The following is a 24,721-nucleotide window of genomic DNA, read 5'->3' as shown; positions in this document are numbered from 1 at the left end:
GCACAGACAGCCCCAAGAGAGACGTGAGGAATGTGGTGTTCAAGAGGACTCATAACAACACAGGAATTTTGAAATTTCATTTGGCATCAGTAGCTTCAAGGAAAAAGTGCAACCAAGGAGGAATGAAGAGATTCCTGCCTCCTGATTCTGTGTTTTAAAAAAATGTCAGGCAGAATTCCAGCACTGTAACTGCCAATGTTCCTCCTCTCCTTGTTTCCAGCTGATGAGGATCTCATTATGAAAAAGCTTTAGGTAATTTTTTCCCCTGGTACTATTTCATACTGTGCTATCCATGTTTTCTGCACCTGATGTGTGTCATTTTCCATGGGGTCTGATTCTTTCTCGTACTAGTTTGTTGCTTTACCAGGAATTTTAGGCATCACTCCCTTCTGATGTAATGAGTGAAGGTTTGTGATCAGACATAAGTTGTGCAGATGAAGAGATTTGAGAGCAGACACTGCTGAGAGCTGGGACTAGATCATCATGAAGGCAGTTTGGGAATAAAAAAAGCTTTGAGTGTGTGTAAAGAAATGAATGGAAAGCCCCCAGGAGTCGTCATGGAAGCTGGTTTTACCAGAGGAGCAGGGAAACAGCTCCCTTAGGGATTGCAGAGGGACAAAGAACAAAACCCAAGGCTAAAGTTGCAGGAAATGCCCGAGGTCAAGTAAACAATAATGTGTTATCCACCAGGAATGTTTCACATGGGATTTCCAGGTGGTATAAAATTCCAGTGTAAAAATCACCTGCTCCAGTTTTTTAGCATCCATTGTAAGAGCTCAGCAGAGGGGAAAGGCTCTTAGCATCTCACCACCCCCCCCCTCCCCCCCCACAATCTCTCAGGAAAGAAATTTTAGTCAAATTTGAGTAGAAATCTGTGCCAGGAGGGAACTGTGAGAGGTCACGCAGCCTAGAACCTGTCTGCATGGCAGGGGAAATTCAACCTGTCTTCATTCATTGTTCAAATTGGTTTTGGGAAATCTATAGACAAATATTCAGGAGCCTGAAAACAGCCCCAAAGGTGAAGGCAAACTGAGCCTGTGGTGCTGCTTTGGGTAAAAGCTGAGGAGCAGCAGCAGAGCTGGACATGGAGGCAGCATTCACTGTCCTTCATGTGTGGACACTGCTGGCTGTGTGCCAGGAATTACCATCAGATTTTTTAATTTAAAGAGATATTTGTCAAGTGTAGCGACAGCACCACTCATCATTTCTCTAGAAGTTCTCTCCTTGACACAATTTGCCAGCAGAGAGATCCCAGGATAGTGTTAAAAATCCAGTGAAATACTTAGATCAATTCAGAACCCTCCAAAAGTACTTTAAGGCAGGTTTTTAGCTGAGCCTTACATTTCCAGACCTGTACTAGCAGGTCAGAGTCAGTTAATCAAGAACACTTCTGGAAATTATGATTAACTCAACAATCTCATATAAAGCTAAAACATCACTGCTGAAGACACTCATTCAAGATTGTGATCTGTATTGTATCAGCAGATCCTTTCCCTAAACAAACTGCTGGATTTGCTGGCTGTGTCAGCAGTACACAAGCAGGATGGTAAGAAAGGAGAGACTAAAAATAGCTCAGTTGACCAATAAAACTACAGCACTGGATATTAAGTCCACTTCTTGATAATGGCTTGATTTCAGTTTATCAGAGTCAGAAGGATGGCCAGGGGCACAGACCCCAAAGAGCCTCTGTTTGCTCCACCTTCTGAGACAGACATTAGCAGCCAGAGACTGGACTAAGATGCTGGACTTACTCTGAAGCTGGGTGTGATTTGTCTTGGTATTTTCCATAGTTCTGTGGAAGGGAATGTCGTGGGAAGTGGGATGAGCTGTGACCTCAGCACCTCTGCAACGCAGACCCCGCTGCCTTGCGTGAGGACGGCCTTGCGTGAGGACCAGCCAAGAGTGCTGTAATCCACTTACTGTGCATCCCTCCAGAGTTCCAAATGAAGATGGAATTGCCAGCACACACACACAGCACTGGAACTCAAATAAATGCTTTAGAAGTGTTTTTTTTAGCTCTTGCCTCCTGCTGCTACCAGCTATTGAATGTTAGCATAGGAAATTCCAGATGGGCGACAGAATTACAAATGGGTGAGAGAAATGTAATCATCTGTCAATGCTCAAATAAGGCAAAGTGGGATTCTCTGCTGAAGTTATTGAACCCTTACCTTTATTTCATGGACAGCATGCCAAAGGGAACAGGGATTGCAAAGTGCAGATGGATCAATCTGTATCCCCTTGGGAAGATAAACCACCTGTTTAGGCAATTTCATTGCTGTGAACAGGCACGGGCAAAACAGGTCCAATGCAAATGTATAAAAAAATCTCAAAAATTGACTAAATTTGAACTTTCAATTCAGAAACATTCTTGCTTTGTTTGAAGTCTGGTAGAGGGGTCACTTGAAACCCAAAAAGCATTTCAAATAAGTCTGTGCTTCCCCTAAGTACAAAATGTGAAAAATAATTTAATTTCCGATCAAAATACAAAAAACCATCCCATCTGCTGGGATACTGCTGTGGAAGGTCACTTTGAATTAGAATGAACTTTACACTGGTGGTTTCAGAGAAATCCTCCCTGATCTGTTGTTGTTAGAGCACACTCACACATACCTATCCCACCATGGGTATGTCTCTGGAAATCGACTCTCCCACGTCTGAGAACTCGGAATCCTGAGGTCAAAACATTGCCTTTAAGACACCCTGCTGATAAGGACCATAAAGCAGTCTGTGTCTAGAAACTGTTTTGTCCTTTCTGGTTTCCCAGGGAAAAAAACGAGAGCAAGAGATCTGAAAACAGTATGTGGAAATCTTGGAAAATCCCTTTTGTCCCAAAGAATAGACATTTCAAGCTACTTGACTAAAGTGTTTTGACTCTCAGCAAGGTTCATTAGTTACTGTTTTACATCTTCAGTTTAATTGTCAGTACCAACTCTGCCAACCAAAGCAGCCAGGGCCACAAAGTCACCTTGAAAACACCCAGGCTTTCCAAGTGTTTTAAAAGAACCCAGTGATAGAGATGCTCCTGATAGTCAAAGGCCATTGATTCTCCAAAACTTTAGTACTCTTGAAAATCTCAGCCCTTGCAGCACCCAACAAAAGTGCCACTTCCTACAGTGGGTGAGTGATTTCCAAGGGATCCTCCACATTCACAGAATACACAAGAAAAATGACTGGCTCACAGGTCTGAGGAGCCTTACTTCTCCTACTGAGAAGCAAAGATTCTGCTCTTCAGTTTGCAATTTTTTCTGCTGACTCCATCAACTCAATGACACAGCCCAGCTGCCTTTGTGCTTTGACCCAAATGTGAGCAAATGAATGATGTTCTCTCTCAAAAAATATCTATGAGTACCATGCAGGAAATTTAGCGAAGTTCTTTGATAGAAGCCAACTAAGAGACTTTAAACAAATACTACGGACTGGCTCAAGCACAGCTTGAATGATGGCACCTTCATTATGTCAGCAAACAGCACAGAACATTCACCAGTGCCAGGAGTAAATAAAACAGCAGAGGTGCAACACCCATTGCCAAACCACCATGAAATTCACGTAAAAACTCATATTCAGGGAAAAGATAATGATATATCAGCAGATCTAGCTGAGTAAGTGATGTAAGCACTGAGCACTGTTTGTCTTTTGAGTGCTGCCTTTCTGTTTTTTCCTACAATTCAAAAAAAAAAAAAAACCCCAAGGGCTAAGTACTCTTATTTCCAAATACCACTGTTTCAGCCAGGGAAGTTCAAATAAGTAGGAAGCTTTATTGCATACTGATTTCTTCCTGCCTAGAGGTTGTTTTCAGCTTAGAAAGATCGCAGAGAGGGCCTTGATTCACTCCAGTTATAGAAGATCCCAATTACTCTTAGGATTAAAGAGAATGCACAAAGAGACTGGCAGTCAGAGCAAGGCAGTGGTTCTGGAATCAGTGTCCTGGTAGGAACATCCATTTCAACCAGCACAGCTGGATTTGATGAGGTCTTTTCCAGCATTAACAATTCCATGATCCAATGACCATCGTGCATTTGCTGATTTCCACATCTGCTTTTACCACAGGTTAAAGTCACGAATCAACACCCCCAGTGAAAATCAAGTTCTAATCAATGCTGTCTCTCCCCACTACACAAACAGCAGCATAACAGGGCCAGTGACACCCTGCAGGAACATGGGGCTGGAGCAGCAAGGATCCTGGCAGTTAGGAGGAACAGCCATTCCCCAGGCTGTTCCTCCCCTTCCACATTCACCTATGCATTTCCTTCAGGAGTTCCTTCATGTCACCAGCCTCCAGCTTGTTAGACTCACAAATCAGGAATCACAAAGTAAGATAGTAGAAAATTAAGTCTTTTGCATTGGCAACAATGTGTAGGTTGCTACATAGGATGCTTGGAGACCAAGGACAATGCTTAATGTAAGAGATTCCCACCCCCCACCCAGCTGGAATCCTTGGCTCAAGTTTTTTTTGGACACAGGAAGAGAATATTTGTCTCCAAACTTAGGAAAGAATCAGGTGTAATAGGAATCCAGTGGATCACCTTCTTTAAAGGGAACACAAAAGTGTGTGGAAAGAGACTGTCCATTGCTTGGCTGGCTCAGAGTTCCTACGTGATGTCCTTCTTCCTTGGGGGCCGGTGGATGTTCCTCACCACACACTTCACCATCCATTCAATTCCTTCATTCACCCCTTTGCTAAGGAAGTAAAGCAAGCAGAAAAGGTATTAAAATAAAGCAAAACAAGAAGCAACCAATAACAGAAACATGGATCACACAGGCCCTAGCTAAGCCCTTACATGAGGAAGGGAGGGGCTCTACACAGTTATTCGTTGGCATTTCTGTGTTATTTTTCACACAGGCAAACAACAGGGATCTGATTTCTTTTAGCTCAACAATATATATCTCCATCCTTTATTTTTCTGGTGTCTGTGCAAGTCTACACCCAACTTAGTCACCAACTCTGTGGAAATCTTGGGATGAACAAGCATCAAACCCACCTGACAGCTGGTTTGAGGTCATTTTGCCACAAACCTCACACCAGTTGTTTAAGACCTTGCAATCTTGGTTCCATCTTTGTGTAATCATCTGTGCTGGGGCTGCCAAGCAAGTCAATACCTTTCTGGCCTGCACAGCTCCCCAGCCATGACTTCCATGAGTTATTCTTTTAGTGCAAGCTCAAACTGGAATTTTGAAAGGAAATTCCACACAGATCAAAACTAAAAAAATGTTTGCACAAATAAGGTTATTATCTAATACTTCTCTTCCAGTCAGTGCTTGAACACTATTCTTGTGGTCATTCACCTGCTTAATGGCATGTGATTTGTAGCAATGCAGAAAATTTTTTCATGGTTCAAGTAGTTTTTGTTATCCTTTGCAGTAACTTGTATGATAACACAGAAAAAAATTCAAAGCTCTAGATTCAGCCCAGGCAGTAATTCAGCCAGGAGTGTTTCCACCACCTGGAACAAAACTTTTGACTTAAGCCAAGTAGCACTTTTCACTGAAAGAACTGAAAGTACAAAGAACAAAAGTACTGCGAGACTCGATACGCAATAATGATGCTGAGATGTCAAGAATCCAGTGGGCTGGTCAAGGTCGTGGCACGCAGCTGTGTAAGCCCAAATTAGGGTCTGTTTTAGTCATCAAATCTTAAACCACAGGCATCCCTATGTAAGAGCACTCCTGGAAACTGTGACACCATCCCCATCACGAAGCTCTTCTGCATGCCAAAGAATATGAAAGCAGAAACATAATTATGGCAGCAGCAGTGAAGCACCACCCGTTTCTCTGGCAGAGGCACCAACAGTGGTATTTTCAACTGACTTCTAACCTAAAAACCAGGAGCTGCAGCAAACCAGCATCTGCAAGGATTATTGTGTAAGGAGAAGGGATGATACAGGACAACAAATATGCCTCCAAGTCCCACTGCTCTCAGCCAGGAATACATTTCCACTGTGTTTTACAGGCAGGATTTACAGCTGAAGTTAATGAGCTGGTGCAAGCCCAAGGATCTCGAACAAGTGTCTGTCAGTGCTGGAAGGAAGCACAGCTCCTTTTCAAAGCTTCATAACTCATGTAGTGCTGCTCTGTGTGTGACACCCCACAGCTGCTCAGTCAACCAATTCCCAGTCTACCCCTCCTCATACTCACCCAGTAAGGGCTGAGCAGGCTTGTGTCAGGCAGTCTCTCTTCCCAATTTTGTTAATGCAGTCACTAAATGCTGTCTTGATATCAGGTATCGACAGACAAGTCTGCAAAGGAAATCAAAGTAGAGCTTGTTTGTGCTACAAGACATGGTGACCTTCTTCCACAATGAATCCTGCCATGACTGCAGTCTTGTATCAGTCAGGCAATGCTATCAGGTTAAACCCACTAACCCACCAACACAGTAAATCCACCTCTTTACATTCCAAAGAAATGAGCATATTCTTTTTTCAACAAAGAGAATGCTGTTTGCTGACAGCACACACACTGCCTCACCTCCCTGATCCTTAATCTGTACAGTTCTAAATAAACAGTGCTGAAAATGAGCACAACCTGCACCCTCTAACGATATCCCTTCCAAGCTGCTCAACAGCTTATATTTACCAGGACACTACAAGAGCTTTAATATTTACAAAGCTTTTGAAACAGTGTCCCTGCCACAAGCTCAGCTGACTCTTTGCCAGCATCCTCGGCACTCTCACAAAACAAGCTGTGATTTTTCCTCAGTTCTCAGCATTACAGCCATGTCCCACCAGCACTTCTCTGTTTGCATTCAGAGAAAACACTGGCAGCACTGAATGCAGCACACTTTCTGATGCCTCATGTCACTGTGCTCTTGACCCCCAGCAGGTCCTGAACTTCTATAAGTCTGCAGGAGGCTGCTGGGAACAACACCACAAATCATAACCCCCCAGTAAATCAGTGGATTACTTTCCCCACATAAATCACACTTTCACCACAAAAATTTTAAAGGTACAACAAAAGCAAACCTGCCCAACTAAAGTCTGGACTTGCACCACCCTGAGCACCCAGTGTTCATTTTTCCCTCAGAAGCCTTGGATAAGCCATTTAAGCACTTCAGCTGGCCACGAGCTCACCTTCCCTCCTCTCTGCAAAGACATTCTGGACCTTCAACAAGCCTCAAATATGTGTTTGGAGCCTTCAATCAGGCCCACATACGTGTTTTGGACAAATATTTACACAAATGCCAAACTGGACCCTTTGTGAGTCCTGAGGATTGGCCAAGTGAACATAAACTCTGAGAGAACAGAAATATGAAAATTGTTACCAGCCATCCATTTGCAAAACACTGATTCTGGAGAAATTAAATACTGGAAAATTTTGTGGACAACAGAAGTAGATTTCATTGCTTATACGTAGGAAGAGATCTTAAGAAATGGCTTCCAATTCACCCAGTGCCCTTGACTCCATTAACTGTGCAACTTTTGATGACTGTACTTTCTTATGACCTCAGATGCATTTTAAACTTGCCCTTTCAATCAGTGACCTGGAAACTGTATCCAAAAACGTTACTGACATCATTCTGCAGAACCCTCAACAATTTAGGTCAGGATTTTTGACAAGTGAACAATGCGCAGTTCATACAGATGAGCTGTCAGCCACAGGATACACAGTTAATGAAAAAAAACAACAACAATTACTAACTTCAGAGGGCGTCAGACTGGGCTTGGGAGCTGGAATTCAAACCAGTAGGTCTGGAAGATGGACAAGAGATTACAACCAACCAACCATTCTCTACTGGTTTGTAAAAGCCTGGTATGGTGCCCACAGCCCAGTAAAAAAGGCAGGTCCAGGCTTCTTGGTTTAACCCAAAGCTCTGGACAAGTCAATTACCCAACAACTGGGAAGGAGAAGCATGTCAGTAATTTGAGCTATTTTTCACATCTTTTTTCAGTCAGTGAGACTTGGCAGCTGAAATTGAGCAAATGTTTGTTGAAATATACTTGAAGCTTCTCAGAGTTTAATGCCATTGTATAATGATATACTTTTTGAGTATATCCTTTACTTCTTCTTTCTACCTTTCCTTCTTGAGTCTACCTTTCCTTTTCTGAATGACAATACATTTTAAAATATTTTAAAATAAATCAGATAAAGCGTTCAAGATACAAAGTAACAACAGAGAGCACAGTTATGCTGTCCTTGGTTCCTCAACTTCTACTTGCACAGGTAGCAAAGCAATCAGGCAATGAACTTCCCAACACCACCAGCAGACCAGGACACCTGCACATACCCAGCAGCACAGAGAACCCACATCCTTCATCCTGCCCATCCTTGAAGCCTTTAAGAGTCCATTTTTCCCAGTGCAGCTAACAACTACAGCCATTTTTATCTCCCAGTGTAAACCATTGTTATAATTTCCCTTTCCCACCTTCTGGTAGAGCTGTGGCCTGCCCCACCTTCCACAGAGCTGCCCAGACATGGCTTTCCATGGAAAGCTGTACCAGAAAGAGTTTTGCTTCTGATGAAACTTTGCACCATTCACATTGTCACAGCAGGATGCCACTGCATCACCAATCCTGTTTTGGGGAACATCATTTTCCCCTTGGGATGAAGCAGAGCAGCACAGCAGACAGGTAACACCAAACTATCAATGTCTTGTTTTAGTGTTCCAGGGCAAGCCATGAACTGGAATTTCATGTGACAGCAGGGGCTGAGGCAGATTATCCACCACTTCAGCAAGGGGTGTCTGAGCTCTCATGCTCAGGGGAAAATGTCAGCTGTGGCTTCCAAGTTCCCCTTCTCCCCAGCTACATTACAAAATGTTTGTTTAAAGATGTGCTTTGTTTCTCAGCTGCAAACCCATAAGCCAAGGGCAAAGAAGGGAAGCTGGATCTGTGATCACATCAACAGTGCTCTATTACAACAACACAATCCACAGTGACCTTTCAGGAACGATGGTATCGCTCAGCCAGTTCACAGGAACCTCACACACAACACATGACGAACCAGAACCACATTTCCATCTCAGCTTCCCCAAAATAACACACTGTAAAACAGCTTTGGATGAAGACTCCTCCAGGCATAATCTAGCCAGGACTGAACCAAATTCCTGCTATGAAGGGTTCAGATTAGCATTACCCAAAGTAAGACTCAGCAATGGCACACCTACAAGTCTATCAAGAAGCAAGGCAAATTTTAGCCAAAAAAAGGTGGCATTGTAGAGCCTCTGCCCATTTCCCAAATCCACTGGAGCAGACAATGCTGCTGCCTGCTCTCCTGTCCAGATAAATCCAGAAGCATGCATAAAATCTCAAGTAGAGGCTCTTCAGTCATCTCAAGAGTAATCAACCATCAGAATGGAACTAAAAGAGAAACAAGAGCAAGATGGATTGCCTAAATAAAATACTATTTCACATAAAGTCTGATTCACCTGACCTATGCTCTGGGCTACCCTTTTTACAAGTTTGTTTTAAATTAGAATTTAAACTTCCCTGAATTTAAAGAAGAACTAGCATAGCCTCAATTGAAACTATCTTATTTAAATTACAACTAATTTTACAGGGAAGCTGTGGGAGATCTTCAGTTGGAAACTAGAATGACTTGCATGCAGAAGGTCTGTTTTCTAACAACTGTGTGGAAATGAGTACTCTGCTACTCACCATGACTCCTCGCTTTTCCAGAGGCATGAGGAGGCTTTTCAACATTCTGGAGATTTCAAATTAAATTTCCAAAATTTATCATTAGATGAGGATGGAAAAACTTCCTCCTAGACATGGGTCATCATATCATCATACAGCATCCAGTAATTTTCAGATTGTTAAATTTCAGATACTGTTTTTGACAGGTGATGCTTTTGAAGTATTTTGAATAGTGTTGCATAATGAGCCATTCTATCCTCAAATTGTAACAGTTCATTGTAAAGCATAGAAACATATACCTTGTGTAAGCCTTTCAACAGCTGCATTCACATCAAAACAGCAAATATCAATTCTGATTTAGCTGGTTTTTCTGCAATAAGCCATATTTTCAAAAGTGGCATTATGGGTTGAAAGGGAGCTCACAGGAATTAGCAGATCTTAGATAATTTATTTCTCCTACAAAGCAATAGTTCCTTTAAAAACCTAAAAAAATTCCTTCCTCCAACACACATTTGACTCAGTTTTTAAATTATTTATAAAATAATCCAGTTTTGAAGCCCTTGCTGAACACAGAGCATTCTCCTGATGCCATAAAATACCACATTCAGTATTGTGAGAATCAGAACTGGTGTTTTGCAGTCAATTACCATATTTTATCTCCTGGAATGACCAAATATCACTCATGCTTGGCAGTGCTGAGGGGACACAATGTACCCTGGGGCTCTCAGCAGAATTCTTAACGCTTCATGCAATTTCAGGTTGCATCAGCACTTTTGATATCTTGATAACAGAAAGTAAACTTAAAAAACAAATTATGTCAGATGTACTATTTCTGATGTATTTGACCACAAGCCTTCTGCTGGCCTCTATAGAAATCATCATCACCAATTATCCTTAATCTCCAAATACCAGCAAGATTAAGATACCACTTATCCTCCCTTATCATGGTTCAGGGATGCAGGTGAGAATTTCCTACAGTTTTATGTCTGGAGATCCAGAGCAGAAAAATCTCTATCAATGCTAATTACCAGTCTTATTCCAGAGGTCTTCCATTCTGCTAAATCAGAGGAAGAGAAACAGGCTACTGAGTTTTCTCAATCTTGTTTAAGTGAACCTCAGTAATTACTGAAAAATAATCCATAATCCCCTTAGTGATTTGTTAACAGCATTGATGTCTCTTTGCTGGTTCATATCCAAGATCATTCTGTAGGAGTGGACCTCTAAATATCCAGTGTAGGTATTTCTTACAAACAGGCAAACCTCCAGTGGGTTTAGCTCTGCTAAGCTCTTGTTGTAGCTCTACAACTGCATAAAAGCACTAAGTCTGTGGGCTGGTCTTGGACCTTCCAGAGAGGGCAAGAAGCCAGATTTTCTTTTGGAAGGCTGTTCCAAATACCTCTTTCTAGCAATTTAAAGAAGCCCAATTGTTCAATTATTTGTCTTTAGTCTGGTCAGAGTGTCAGAAGAGCCAGTGTCTGCAGCCTGTAAGAAAATATGTATATACAACCAAAAGAGAAACTGGAACAAATTTCCAGGTCACTGCTTGGATCTTATCCTCAGCAGGTCAAGGCAAGAGTGCAGGCTGTTCCCTGCAGAAAAGCTGTGGGCTTGTACAGAAATATGAAAGTCAATATTATGATTTCCACAGAAAAAAAAGACAGAGCATTTCCCCACATTCCAGAGTCCACAGCAAAGTCAGGACCATAAATCAGGAGCTCAGTCCTGATCTCATGCTTTTACATGGAATTACATTTCTCTTATTTCTAAGACTAGATAATCTAGATCATCCAAAAACCAATCTGTGTTGTACTCATGAAATCCTGCTTTAGAGCCAAGTGATTTCTATGGAAGACTCACGTGTTTCCACAAGTGCAATCACTCGGACAAGTGTAAAGTGCAGAGGAGGAACCCGAGAGGTATTTGCATCTTTGGAACAGAGACTGATCCCAGCTGCCAGGCTGGCTGCTCCAAATCCTACTGCAAGCCTCTGGCTCCATCTAGAGACCAGCCACTGGGGCTGCAGTCCTGGAATTCCAGGTACAATTACCAGGAGGAAAACACGAAAACCACCACGACCACCTTGGGCACTCTCTTCTCTTTTTTTCCATGCTGGGGGAGGTAAGGATGGCCCAGGATGTGTCACCCAAACACTGCACCACCCACGGACTGCCAAACCCAAACCAAGAGCTTTACAGCTCTGAATACACTGGAAAGAATTCAAATTGTATTATCAGAAAAGAGCATTCCTTGCCATTCATCATGTAGAGCATTCATGATGGAATGCTCTACAACAAACAAGTGTTTTATTGAACAGATCTTATCCAATTATGGAGAAAGGATGATTTGCTTCACATACATCTGTTGTGCTGTTCCTGGGTTTTAAAAGAGCAGCATAAACAAAGTGCACTAAACATTTTTTTTTCTGAATAAACAGGAAAAAACAGCATCAATATAGCCAGTCACGATACAACAAAGACCCACAACAGCAATGCAGTTTGTTCTGTTTACATAAAGAGTTCAAAACTACGTGCCTGTAGGAAGCTCATTCATGGCACTGAAAAAGGGATGGAGGAGAAAGGAAAAAAATACAACTAAATTCAAAATAATTATTTCCAGTGGTGGGAAAGTATCATAGGATGAGCTCAGAACTGTGGAACAAATGCAACATGAATGCAGAGTTCACCCTTCCAAAGCTTATTTGCTCATTTACGTAAATCCTCCATAGTTTACCTCTACATCCTGCTTGTTGGCCAACACCAGAATGGGAACCCCTTCCAGAGCTTCACTGGTAATCATCTTCTCTACAAAGGACAGAAACAAAACCAGGTTTAGCCAGTTCTGGAAGTTGTACAAATGCCTGGCACAGATTCTCTGGATAGAGGGATGAAGCCAGAAGCTCCTTCCTGCATGTCAGCTTCATTTGATACAACCTTTCAGGTGTATTTTGGTCACACTGTACTCACCAAAAGCTCTTTTGGACTCGGAGAGCCTCTCCTCATCAGTGGAGTCAATAACATAGATCACCCCGTGAGATTCAGCATAGTACTGGAAGGAGAGCACAGATATTGGTGTCAAGCCACTAGGATCACTTGCTCCTCTTCCTGACTTGATTTTGGTACAGTTTTGGTACATGTGGAGGAGATCAACCAGGCAGAGGCAGCTGTATCCACAGTGTGCCTGGGCAGAATGGAGGCACACAGCCTGTGCTGCCTGTTCTGCCTGCAGGCCTGACCAACACACCAGGTGGAAAAGCTCACCTGTGTCCCCCCAAAGCTTATCTCTATGGCACAAGCCCTGACCTGGGTTGGTAATTGCTGTCTGCAACCAATAATGCAAATATTAAGCACAGAAATAGTGGAATTTCTAAATACTGGGGTTATCAATAAGCCTGTGTGATTATCAAGTGATTGCAGTGGTTCAGTTCTAAAAGAGACAAAACCACTTCTAAAAGAAATCAGAGAATCACAGGATGGTTTGTGTTGGGAAGAGCCAACCACCTCATTGCAGCCCCCTGCCAGGAGCAGGGACACCTCCCACTAGATCAGGCTGATCAGAGCTCCATCCACCATGGCTTTGAACACTTCCAGGGATGGGGCAGCCACAGCTTCTCTGGGCAAAAAAAAATCAATCAAACATTGATTCAAATAAATATCAAATATTTATAAATAAATAAAAGTATAAATCAAACAAAACAAAACCACATGTCTAACCTTGTCCCAAAGTGACTGCAGCTCCTCCTGCCCACCAAGGTCCCAGAACATGAGCCGAGTTTTGCCAACATCAATAGTTCCAACTAGAAGGAAGGAAGGAAGGAAGGAAGAAAGGGCAATCCAATGAAAACTATGGGTGCTGTAAAGCACAGAGACCTGCACACCCCACTCAGAAATCTGGGCTAGGACAGGCTTGTAGGGGAACAAATCACAGGCAGCAGCTGCCTGCAACAACACAGCAAAAGCTGCACGGAGTGATCACAAACACAGAGCAGTATCAGTGCACATAATTCCACAACTGGGCCAAGGAATGAACTCCAGGGAAATACAGTCTGAGGACAGCACTGAAATAGGAGTTTTAATACTTCAAGAGTTTCTCCTCCTAAGGTAAGAAAATCTATTTTATTCTCTACAAAAAGATCTGGACAGTTGGGAGATACAATCTCTGCACCCAGGAATTATTCTGCCCTTCTGAATTCTTAGACATTCCAAACAAAAAACAGATACTAACTGTGCAAGAAAGCTGAAAAAATTCCACATGGATTTACTTACTGTTTAAACCTACAGTGGTTGTGATTTTGGACAAACTCATCCCTTTGTAGTTCTTGTTAAATCGGGTTTTAGTTTGTTCAAGGAAGGTCTGAAAAAGAATAAGACAAAGTATTTACTGTCAAACATTTTACTGGCTGGGGTAATCCTACCCCAAACCTGTCTTTTCATTTCTGCACAATCCTGCTAGAGAAGATACTGCCCTACCTAATTTTGGACAAACCACTCTTCTTGCCCCCTGCTTTAGCAAGGAAAGAAGGGATCACATGTGATTATGGGATTACCAAAGCCTCAGCCACATCCCTGAGAGCTTGTACTAAATTTAACTAATGAGGAAAAGTTGATTGCTTGGTGTGACATCACTAAAGTAACTCAGGACACAGCTGAAGAAAGATTGACCCTTGTTGGAAGATTTATCCCTGGAGGATGTTTAGGATTGTGTGTGCCCTCCACGGGGTGATAAACAGCACTTACAGTTTTACCAGCATTGTCCAAACCCAGGATCAGGACACAGTACTCATCCCTCTGGAACATGTATTTATAGAGCCCTGACAGCAGTGTATACATCCTGCTCCTGCAACAAATGCCAGGAAATCAATTAGCAAACAGCTCATTCCCAAAAGCCTCTCATGCCACAACACAAATTTCTCCCGAGGCCAGACAAACAAATGATGCTACTCTTTTATCAGTAAATCTCGTATTTAGGCAATCCCAGGAAAAATCAGAGATCTAAGAGAGATCATGAAAATAGTTCAAGATCAAATTTGGGGTTTAAAGGGGAACTGAGGAAGGACTTGAACTCCTCTTGCAGCAAATGTAAGACCCACAGAAAATGAACTTCATACAAATACAACGAGCAGGTATTTTGAACAAGAGCCCGCAGAAGTTCACAGCTGTTTTTTGCGGTGCTGGATGTGCACACACAAGGCACAGCAGCTCTGAGGGGATGCAGGAAGCACTGGCACAAGTGCTGCAGCTGACTCACGAGCCATTGCAACAGCCCTCCTGTTCCAACACAGATAAAGGGAACCTCAAGGCACAGCCTTCGAGAGGCAGCTGCCCCTAAGCAAGTGCGTGGTTAAATAACCGCTCTGAAGTCAAACACCATTACCTAAAGGGAAATAAAAGTGCTCCAAAGCACGAATCGAATCGCGGCTTTCACGGTAAGGAAGGACAGGGCACCTGAGGCTTCAACCCCACAGGAACCGGGGCCGCCCTTCGCCCCCAGCCGTGCGAGACCGGGCGGCTCCTGCTGCCCCGGCCCGCTCCCCTTTCGGGACAGCGACCGATCGCCGGCCTGCTCCTCCCCAACCCGGGAGATCCTCCCGGACCCGGGAGATTCCTCCAGACCCACAGCATCCCGGAGATCCGGCCCTTTCCTGCCCTGCCACGGCCATTGACGGCTGAAGAGGAACACCGGCCCTACCGCCATTTCCCCCTAATAGCCCCGCGACACGTCCCGGGCCAGCGACAGGTCCCGGGACAAGCTCCCGAGGGCAGCGGGCGAGGAAAAGAGCCCCGAGCCCGAGGCCCGCGGCCCCTCACCTGGTCCTGGTGCCGGTGTCAGCGCTGGAGTCGGAGTCGCCTCTCACGACTCCCCAGCGCCACCAGCCGCCGCCATTCCGCGCCCGGCACTCTGGGAAATGTAGTCCTGTCGCCGCTGAGACGGCGGTGCGAAGTCGGGTCGGTGAACTACAACTCCCCGAATGCCCAGCGCCGCCGGCCTCCCGGGAACCCCGAGTGCCGAGCGGGTGACGCGCTGGCGAGCGCAGCCGGAAGCGGGGGCGCTGATGCCGGAAGTGGGGGTGTCATGGCGGGTGTCATGGAGGCGGCTCGCAGGGACTGAGGGCGCAGTGCGGCCGCCCAGGTGGCAGTGGCGGCTCAGGGAGGTGCTGCAGCCCTGGGGCTGAGGGAGCGCCCAGGCTGCGGGAGGAGCGGTGCCCTGCGGGGGCTTGGTGGGCGAGAGTGGACTCCGTAGCGGGGGAGGGCAGGGCCAGGCCCGGCCTCTCCCGCCGCCTCTTGCCGCCTGTTTCCAGCAGGAGCATCGCCCTGGTCATTTCCGAGGAAAGAGCGGGACGGCGGGTAGATGTCTCTTCTGCGGGCGAGGACTTGTTATCCAAAAGTGCTTGAGTAAACTCTGAATGTGTTTTGAGTTCGTGGAGAGGACGGGGCAAAAGCGCCTTTCTTGCGCTGAGGATGGATGAAGAGAGTCTGGAAGCGGCGATCCAGACCTACAACGCCCAGCTGGAGCAGGTGGAGCTGGCGCTGGGGGCGGGCCAGGACCCCTCGCAGCAGTCAGACCTGATGCAGCTGCAGGAGGATTTGAAGCAGCTCATAGAACTGACCGAGTCCAGCCTGGTTGCTGTGAAAAAGAGCAAACTTCTGGCCACTTTGGACACAGATGCCACCTCCTCCTCCTCCCCAGCAGGTCTCCCAGGGCAGGATTCCCACCTGGAGAGCTCTGCCCAGGATGAGGAATACGCTGCTTTTAAGGAAGCCATTGCTGGGCTTGGAACAGATGAGGAGCCTCCAGCTGGTGACAACGAGATCTCCTCAGAGAGAGAGGGAGAAACGGGGGACAAATCCAAATCCAAGTGCAGTGAAGAGGAGGAGGAGTCTGAGAGAGAGGAGGAGGAGGAGGAGCTGAGTGGGATGAAGGTTAAAGCCCCCTACTACAGCTCCTGGGGGACGCTGGAGTACCACAATGCCATGATTGTGGGGACAGAGGAGCTGGAGGATGGCAGTGCAGGGGTCAGGGTGCTCTACCTGTACCCCACCCACAAGTCCCTGAAGCCCTGCCCGTTCTTCCTGGATGACAAGTGCAGATTTAAGGAGAACTGTCGGTAAAGAGAGAGGGGTGGGAGGGGCCTTGTGGGTCAGGGGGAGAAACGTGCTCCTCAAGTGCTCTGTGTGGCTTTCTCACCCAGAGAAATGGTGCCTTAGTGTTTTTGAAATGAGCTGTGGTGAGCAGTGGCATCGGTTTGGCTGTTGCACAGATGAAGTGGGAAACCCTGTGGGAAAGGTGCAGAGGTGCTACATAACTGGGGGGATAAATTAACAACTGATGAAGTATTCTAAAACAAACCACCCGGGTCTGTGGGTAATGCACACGTTCCACTTGCACAGGGAGGTTGTGTAGGCTCTGTTTTGGGGCATCTTCACCAGGATCAGCCTCAGTGGGCTGTGAGGGTGCTGGGCTGTGAGCCTCACCTTTGTGAGGGTGCTGGGCTGTGAGCCTCACCTTTGTGAGGGTGCTGGGCTGTGAGCCTCACCTTTGTGAAGGGGCTGGGCTGTGAGCCTCACCTTTGTGAGGGTGCTGGGCTGGAGCCCTGCCTGTCTCTGATCCTGTTTATCCCTAGAGCCATGAACTTTTTAATTGGATGTTTCACCAGCAAGGCAGTTTAATTCTCTGGGGTGAGATGCATTCTTTGTCCCGTGACACAAATAAGGTGTTTAAGGTGAAACACGAACAACTCTGGAATTACAACAGCACGTGGTCAAACTTCCCTAATTATGGTGAAGGTTCCTCACCTCTGACACTCGTGTGCATTTCTTTGGAGGAAGGAAGGGATTTCCATTTGCAGACTCCTGTTCCTCCTTCCCTGCAGGTTTTCCCATGGTCAGGTGGTGTCTGTGGAGGAGCTCCAGCCGTTCCAGGAGCCCGACCTGAGCAGTCTGGGGGTGGGCTCAGCCTGCCTGGCCAAGCACAGTGATGGGATCTGGTACACGGCCAAAATCACCGGTGAGGGGGGCAGGGGCTTCCCCGGGGCCCAGGGGGAAGGTGGGGGCTGAGGTTTATGTGGATCTAAAACTTGGCTGGTGTGGTTAATGACAGAAAAACATAAACTATGTGGCTGCTGCCCTGAACTCAAAATCTTGACCTAGCTGAGGAAACAGTCTGAGTTTGGTCAGGCTAGAGGAGGGAATTGACTGGGAAATACGAGATAAAAAGAGCAAGAATGTGGAAAGGAAATGACTGCGAGGTCATTAACTGCTCCAGGGAAGAGGGAGGGACTGCAGGAATTTACATGTCTAGTAGGTGAGAATGGCAATAATCTGGTCTTGTTTAAACAAAAGCCTGGGGAGCTGGCCCTGCCCAGCAGCTGCTGGTACAGGCTTCCCTCTGTCCTGGGAAGAGGGAGGGTTTATTCCCTCTTTCCATCTTTCTTTTAACTGTTATTAAGTCAGAAGGGAGCAAGTCTAACTTCTCTTTAATTCCATTTCTCAACAGCCCATCTTTCTTGATTGGTACAGATAAACTTCTGGTATCAACAAAGGCATTGTGGAAATAGCTTTTCATTGCAGTGTATGCTTCCCCCTCCCAGACAGAAATAAAAATCACAGATTAAACCCAGAATTTTCTAGAGCTGTTCCTTGGGCCTCCCCCCTGTCCTGTGTCGTTCTGCTGGAGCTGACTCTGGTTTAGCTCCCATGTGCTGCAGCTCCTGTGCCTGCTGTTCCCTCTGCAGATGTGGACAGTGGTTACTACACCGTGAAATTTGACTCCCTGCTCCTCAAGGAGGCCGTGGTGGAAGGGGACAGTGTCATTCCACCCCTGAGAAGTGAAGATGCTGCTGAATCTGGCGAGTCTGATGAAGACAGTGTGGATGATTCTGGTTATGCCAAAGGTAAGGGAGCGGGGATAAAGTGGGCAAAAGTGACTTGGGATTTTGTTCTGCTTTTCTTTGGGACTGGCTGACTGTCCTAGAGCTCTCACTCTCAGTGTCTCACCTCTGATGAAAGAGCAGTTGATCTCTTTATGTGTTTCTGAAAGACTGAGAACAGTAACTGGCTGTTATGCTAAAACTGCAAACTGAATCTTTGTTTTGTGCAAATCCCTGGGCTAATGAAGGCTGGAGGTTTCCATGGGAACTCCCCATGCGTGGAAGAAGAGGGTGTGATATTTTAGAGTTCCTGTTTCTTACGTGTCTGGCTGAGCTGAGGTAATAAGTGAATCAGATTTTCTCATCCCTGGGAGCTCCATGGCCCAGGAATGTGAGACTCAAGGAAATGGGAGTGTTGGGTCCTTCTGGTGCCTCCATGAGGCTGCAGGAACAGCCATGCCCTGTTTTACTGCTGAGAGGTGACACAGAGAGTGACCAAGTGACTCCTTGGAAGTTGCACAGGCAGCACTGTCCCTCTGGTGGTGCCACAGCTGCATCACAGGGACAAAGTCGTGTCCTAGAGCTCTTTACATTTAACCTGACAGAGCTTATTGGATCCTAATAACACACAATTAATGCTGTGGCCTGGAGGAGCTTCATACCAGAGACAGAAGCTGGAGGCACAGGATAAGTATTAGGTGCCACTGTGCTAAATTCTACTCAGATGTGTACATTAGTCTGTATTATCATCCTAGAAGGAAGGAAAAGAATCATAAAACTCCTGGGTGATTCTGCCTGGAACTGGGAGAAGGTATGTGCATTAAATCAAATGAAAGCTCACATTTCAGTTGCTCCCTGTGCAGTGTTCATGGAAGGTGACAATTCAGTAAGAACTGAGTGAAGCTGGAGGCTTTACCCAAATGCTTTTAGGGTTGGAGAAGTGAATTGTACTGTCCTGTGAGGGATGCTGCACACAGCAACTTTACTCACAATCTCTGTTTCACTGATTCTCCCCTTGTGTTCCACAGTGATAGACTCAGGGGGAAGTGAATTGTACTGTCTTGTGAGGGATGCTGCACACAGCAACTTTACTCACAATCCCTGTTTCACTCTTGTGTTCCACAGTGATAGACTCTGGGATTCCAGAGAATGGGGAATGGACCCCTGCCTGCAGCTCCTCCTTTGGTGGCTGGGAGGCCCATACTCGTGGCATTGGCTCCAAGCTGCTTGTTCAGATGGGATATGAGTTTGGAAAAGGTAAGGGGAGAGGGTGGTCCTGGGGCTGTTAAGAAAAACCCAGTATTGTGGTTGAAGCCAGAGCTTTGCTGTGCTGAAGGGCCACTTGGCTGAGGCTCAGGCAGTGTGGTAGATCCCAGCAGTGTTGGAGGGGAGAGGGATGAGTTATTTCATGGAAGTACAGGCATGTGGGGCACCAGCCCCTGTGTGGTAATGGCAAACAGTGGAGGCACCTGGAAGCACGGTCAAGTTCGTGATCAAAGCCGTGAGAACGCTGTGGAGTGTTCGGAGGTGGAGGTGGAGGGGAGCTGATCTGCAAAGCTTCTGATGTCTCTGTTAATGCATCTCCTGGCCTGGACACACACTTCAAAGCCTGCTGAACTCGCTGCTCCCACCCAAATTGCATGGAGCCTTGGGGGCTCTGGGAGGGCCTCTGTGTCTCTGGTTCTTCCAGAGGAACCAAACCAGTTTTAAGTAGAACCTGGCTTGAGAAGCTGAGGATGTGAGGCTGAACCCGGTTCCGCAGAAACCGGCCTGACGGATGGCCTCGGGCTTGGAATCACAAATCTGCTGTGAAAGGCTCCTGGCCTGGCCTTTGCTGGTCCCCTTGGCTTGGACAGGAGTTCCAACTTTTGGTACCTCAAAAGCCTCTTAGCTTGTTTTAAGCTTGTGACTGTCAATGTGAGCTTGTGGTGGGAGGTGACTCGGAGAGGGGATGCTGTAATGACTCGGAGTCTCTCCTCAGGCTTAGGGAAGAATGGCGAGGGCAGAGTGGAGCCAGTGCAGGCTGTGGTGCTTCCTCGGGGGAAATCCCTGGACCAGTGTGCTGAGGTGCTTCAGAAGAAGAAGCAGGGGAAGCTGGAGCCAGGCAAATCGAGGAAATGCCGAGCAAAGGGAAGCGGCTCCGGACAGCCGGGCGGCCGTAAGGCGCCGCGCAACGTGTTTGACTTCCTGAACGAGAAACTGCGCGGGAAGAGCGCTGGGGACAAGGCTGGGGGGATGGCTCTGCCCCAGAGGAACAGCAAAGAGATCTACCACGCCAGCAAGAGCACCAGGAAGGCCCTGAGTGTCAGCCTCTTCCAGACCACGGAGAAGATTGAACAAACACAGAGGGATATCAGGGGAATCCAGCAGGCTCTGGCGCGCAACATCGGGCGGTAGGAAAGCGTTCTTTGGGATCGAGTTTGTGGTGCTGATGGGGAGGGGTGGGCTTGAAATGAGATGTGGGAGGAACAAGTGAAATGTAGCTGGATGGGACTTAAGGGGAAGTGGAGGAGAGAGTTCGGTGTGTGCTTCAGACCAGCGTGGACACTGGCAGATGTGTCTGGGATCCTTTGGCTGGAATTCAGGCTGTGGCAAAGAGAGGAGCTCTCTGAGGAAAGGTGCTGGAGTCCTTCTCATGCCCACCTCTGCAGCATTGCTGTTGAGGATCCCAGGAGGACATTCTCTAGCCCAGATAGTGCTGAGCATCAGCTTATTCATGACTTTCATCAGGTCCCTTGGGCTAATCCTGCAGGAAAGGGCAAACCCTCCTGGGATGGAATAAGCCTTTGATTTTACCATGCAGGATGACATTGCCACTGTGCTTTTTGCTTTCAGGCACAGCGTTGCTGCAGCCCAGCTGGAGGAGAAGCTGGCTGATGCCCACAAGCAGCTGGGGCAGCTGCAGGCCCAGGAAGCCAGGCTACAGCGGGAGCAGAAGAAAGCAGACACCCACAAGAAGATGACTGAGTTCTAGGTGCTGAGGAAGGTGTTGGACTGCAGGAGTTGTTCTTTGGTGCTCCTGGCCTCAGAGTCTCGATGAGCTGTCCTGCTCTGCTGGGCCTCAGGCTGCTCAGCCTAAAACTGGGCAAAAAAGCAGCAGTTTCTGGATGCCTCTGAGCTCTTCTGGGAGGGGGAGTAGTGCACATCCGTCCAGCCCCAAAAGCATTCAGTGAGCTGGGCCTTGGATGAGGCCTAGCTGCAAGGGATGCAATTCTCTGCTCTCTTGCACTCTTCTTTCCTTCATATTCCCTGCAGTAGCAGCTCCATCCAGAGTCTGTGGGTGCTCAGGTGGTAACACTGCTGGCTACACACCAGCTGAGGGGGCTTGGACAGCCCCACATCCTGCCATTAACTGTGGCTTCTGTCTGTGCACAGTTACAGCACAGGTGCAGGCAGGGTCCCAACCGTGGCTGGGTGAAAACATCAAAGGTCAAGTGCTTTAGCTGCTCTCTGCCTTCTGGTTTTTACTATGGGATTTATCTGAGAACTCCATTTTTTGGGGGGAGCAGTTCTTTGTAGCCCTAGTGTAAGGAAGAGACAGAAAACTGACAGCTCGGAGGTGGAACCAGCAGCCTGGAGCATCAAATTTCAGCAGTCTGACTGTTAGAGTATCCCAGGCCATGCTGTAGCCAAACTCCCTGGCTTGGCATGGAAAAGCTGTCTGGTTCCACAAGTAGAGTGCCATAGCTGGGGGAATAAGCCAGCAGCATAACAGAATTCCCAAACCTATCCAGGAACAGTTCCACAGGGAACCTTGTGATTTTTGCCACCATTAGTTGGGTTTTTCTGCCCAAGGTGGCTCAATGGGTCCTTTTACTAGAAAACCTCAGGACCCAGATCCAGGTTGGACTGGGCCCTGGATGAGCACAAAGAGCAGGATCTGTGTGAGCCCAGTGTGCAGCCCTGCAGTGGGAGAGCTTGGGGCTGGCTGGAGGCAGGCCAGGCAAGCCAAATGCTCTTCCCTGCCGTGTGGAAAGTGTTTGGACAAGAAGGGTGTCCTCTCCCCTTGGTTACGTTCTGTGTTGGTGGTGGCCAGTGCTTGCCTCAGAGATGCTGGTTTCATCATCTGTGGGATTTCTGCATTGTAAAGGCTTTTTTTAAAAACAAAAATAGTTTGCAATTCATGCCAGTATCTTAAAGACACCTTTTTTTTTATTTAAGGAACCAATTTCCTTTTATTTTGTGAGTAATTTTTCTAATGAAAAGGTTCCTTTAGTATCCCCTTTTTTATCTATCCCGAAGAACAGATTAAAAACAAGCTGTCAGCCTGGGCAGGGCAGTGCCTGATTTGCAGGGTCAGGCTGCCAAACGAACAAGAAAATCTGAGACTGAAGAAGATATGATCAGAGCTGTTCAGGTTGTGTGGGATTTCACATTGCTGCAGACACACCTCAGAGACGCAGCGAGACAGCAAAACCAAACAAGATGAACATCTTCAGGAAGTCTGTGGGAGTGAGTGTGTGCTCCTGAAGAGCACCTGGATCATGCTGTGATCCTGGTGGATGTGGGATGTGTCATGGGCTGCCTCAGGCACTTCAACATCCATCCGTTCCTATTGGAATTGGCTGTACTGTCCTCATTGTTCTGAATTCGTTTTCTTTACACACCAGGCTCAACTCAAGTGTTTAACAATGGCCCTTCCCTCACAAATGACTGTTTGTTTCTCACACTTGAGTGCTAAGTGGTGACAAGGATTAATGTGCCCAGCTTAGCGTGGATGCTCACTGAAGTGGCCCATGACTGGAGAGCTGAGCTGGGCAGAGAAAACTTGGGGGTTGATTTTGTGCTCTGAGACTGTTTAACATCATCATCTCTTTAGGAACTGTGTGTATGAGCCCCGTGTCTTTGCCAAGTCCTATTTTGACCCTTCCTTGGGATCTCCACAGCCTGACTTGTCAGACTCCTATTCCAGCAGCTGCCACCTCCCACCCAGCGCAGTTCACACCCCTGCTGAATAAAGCTGGTGTTTCTTTTCCCCTCTCTCCTTGTAAGGCGTTGTTCATTTGCAAGGTAATGATGATCTGGGGCTCCCCATTCTCTCCTTGTATTGCCCGGATCTCCCGGAGGAGCCGGGCGGGAGCGGGCGCGGCAGAGGGTGCTCGGGTGTGCCGGGAGCCGCGGCGCTTCCCCCCGGCAGCCAGCACAGACCCAGCCTACCCCGGGGTGAAGCCACCACCTCCGAGGCCAGGAAACTGTGGTGTGTGTGCTCCGTGCCTGCTCACAGCCGGCTGCTCCTCAGGGAGCGGGAGAGCTCGGATCGGGATGTTGGAAATGTGCGGGAGGCCCTGACTGGGACTTGCCGTGGGATAAGAAATGAAATTCTGCAGGCTGGCCGGCAGGGAAGAGAGCATGGTTGGATCCCTGCGCTCCACACTCACCGGATTTTGAGCTCCTGCAAGTAAGTGGTGGTGGCTTTCCTGCCTGGGAAATGAGGAATCTGCAGATAAACTGGGGGGGAAATACCTTAAACCCCCCAAAGTATACAGAAGTCACAGCATTGTCAGAGATGCTCCTGGGGCTGGATAGACTGGACAGGCAGGATTCCTGCTCTGCTCTGGGAAGCCTCAGCTGGGTTCAGCTCTGTGAGTTGGGCTCCAAGCTGTGTCATTCCACGCTTTGTGCTCTGTAGCTGGGCTTAGAAGGGAAGAGAAGGTGGTGGAGCTTGGTAGTGCTGCTGGGATCCCATGGCTGGAGTCTGGAGGCTCAGTGGGAGCCAATTGCTCTTGGGCTGAATTAATTCAGAGGTGCATGGCATTGTGGAAATTTCCAGTTGTTTTGTGAGGAGGGGGACAGGAGTGTTGCTGGTGTGTGCAATGGGAAAGTGCTGAGCTCCTGTCTCTGGGTGAGGAGGCTTGAAAGTGTGGTCCCTGAAATGCTGTCTTCTGAAAACCCAAGACGATGTAGAAGTAGTGCATCTGTGGCAAAGGAAACCACTGTGGCAGGCAGATGCTTCTGGAGAAGACACATCTCCTTCATACAGCCGTGCTGCAGTTTGGAATCTGGCTTGCTCTAACAGCAGGTCTGAGCTCTCCACTGGTCTCCTGCTGTGGCTCAGCTCTGCAGAAAACCTCTTGAGATTATTCTTGCCTTAAAAGAGCATTTTTCTGCCCAAGTGAGTGTTCAGCAGCCAGGGAAGGGCAGGAAGAAAGAAAAGTGCTGAAATGGTGTCAGCCTCGAGCAGAGCCCTGTGGTGTGGGCTGACAGTCACTCACCTGAAAGTTTTGAAGTTGTATTTTCTCAAAAGCCACTCCAGCATGTGAGCAGCGATCAGAACTGCAGCTAGAAGTCTGCA

General features: G+C 47.1%; 2 protein-coding genes across 2 annotated transcripts; one reads left to right on the top strand and one right to left on the bottom strand.

The window, feature by feature from the left end:
* Positions 1-3,735: 3,735 nt before the first annotated feature.
* Positions 3,736-15,556, bottom strand: ARFRP1 (ADP ribosylation factor related protein 1). The gene is made up of 8 exons (XM_041396182.1): positions 15,371-15,556; positions 14,300-14,399; positions 13,829-13,916; positions 13,277-13,359; positions 12,530-12,611; positions 12,297-12,367; positions 6,133-6,233; positions 3,736-4,677 (listed from the first exon to the last, which is right to left on the bottom strand). Exons 2-8 carry the CDS (start codon positions 14,390-14,392, stop codon positions 4,590-4,592), a joined length of 606 nt encoding a protein of 201 aa, XP_041252116.1. The 5' UTR covers positions 14,393-14,399; positions 15,371-15,556; the 3' UTR covers positions 3,736-4,589.
* Positions 15,557-15,612: 56 nt separating this feature from the next.
* ZGPAT (zinc finger CCCH-type and G-patch domain containing) lies at positions 15,613-23,411 on the top strand. The gene is made up of 6 exons (XM_041396159.1): positions 15,613-16,668; positions 17,434-17,567; positions 18,295-18,453; positions 19,555-19,686; positions 20,411-20,822; positions 21,265-23,411. Exons 1-6 carry the CDS (start codon positions 16,022-16,024, stop codon positions 21,401-21,403), a joined length of 1,623 nt encoding a protein of 540 aa, XP_041252093.1. The 5' UTR covers positions 15,613-16,021; the 3' UTR covers positions 21,404-23,411.
* The last annotated feature ends 1,310 nt before the right edge of the window (positions 23,412-24,721 follow it).

The sequence above is a fragment of the Onychostruthus taczanowskii genome, unplaced genomic scaffold (assembly GCF_017590055.1).
Source record: "Onychostruthus taczanowskii isolate IOZ18803 unplaced genomic scaffold, ASM1759005v1 scaffold126, whole genome shotgun sequence".
NCBI lineage: Eukaryota > Metazoa > Chordata > Aves > Passeriformes > Passeridae > Onychostruthus > Onychostruthus taczanowskii.
This window is presented reverse-complemented; position numbering and strand designations above follow the sequence as displayed.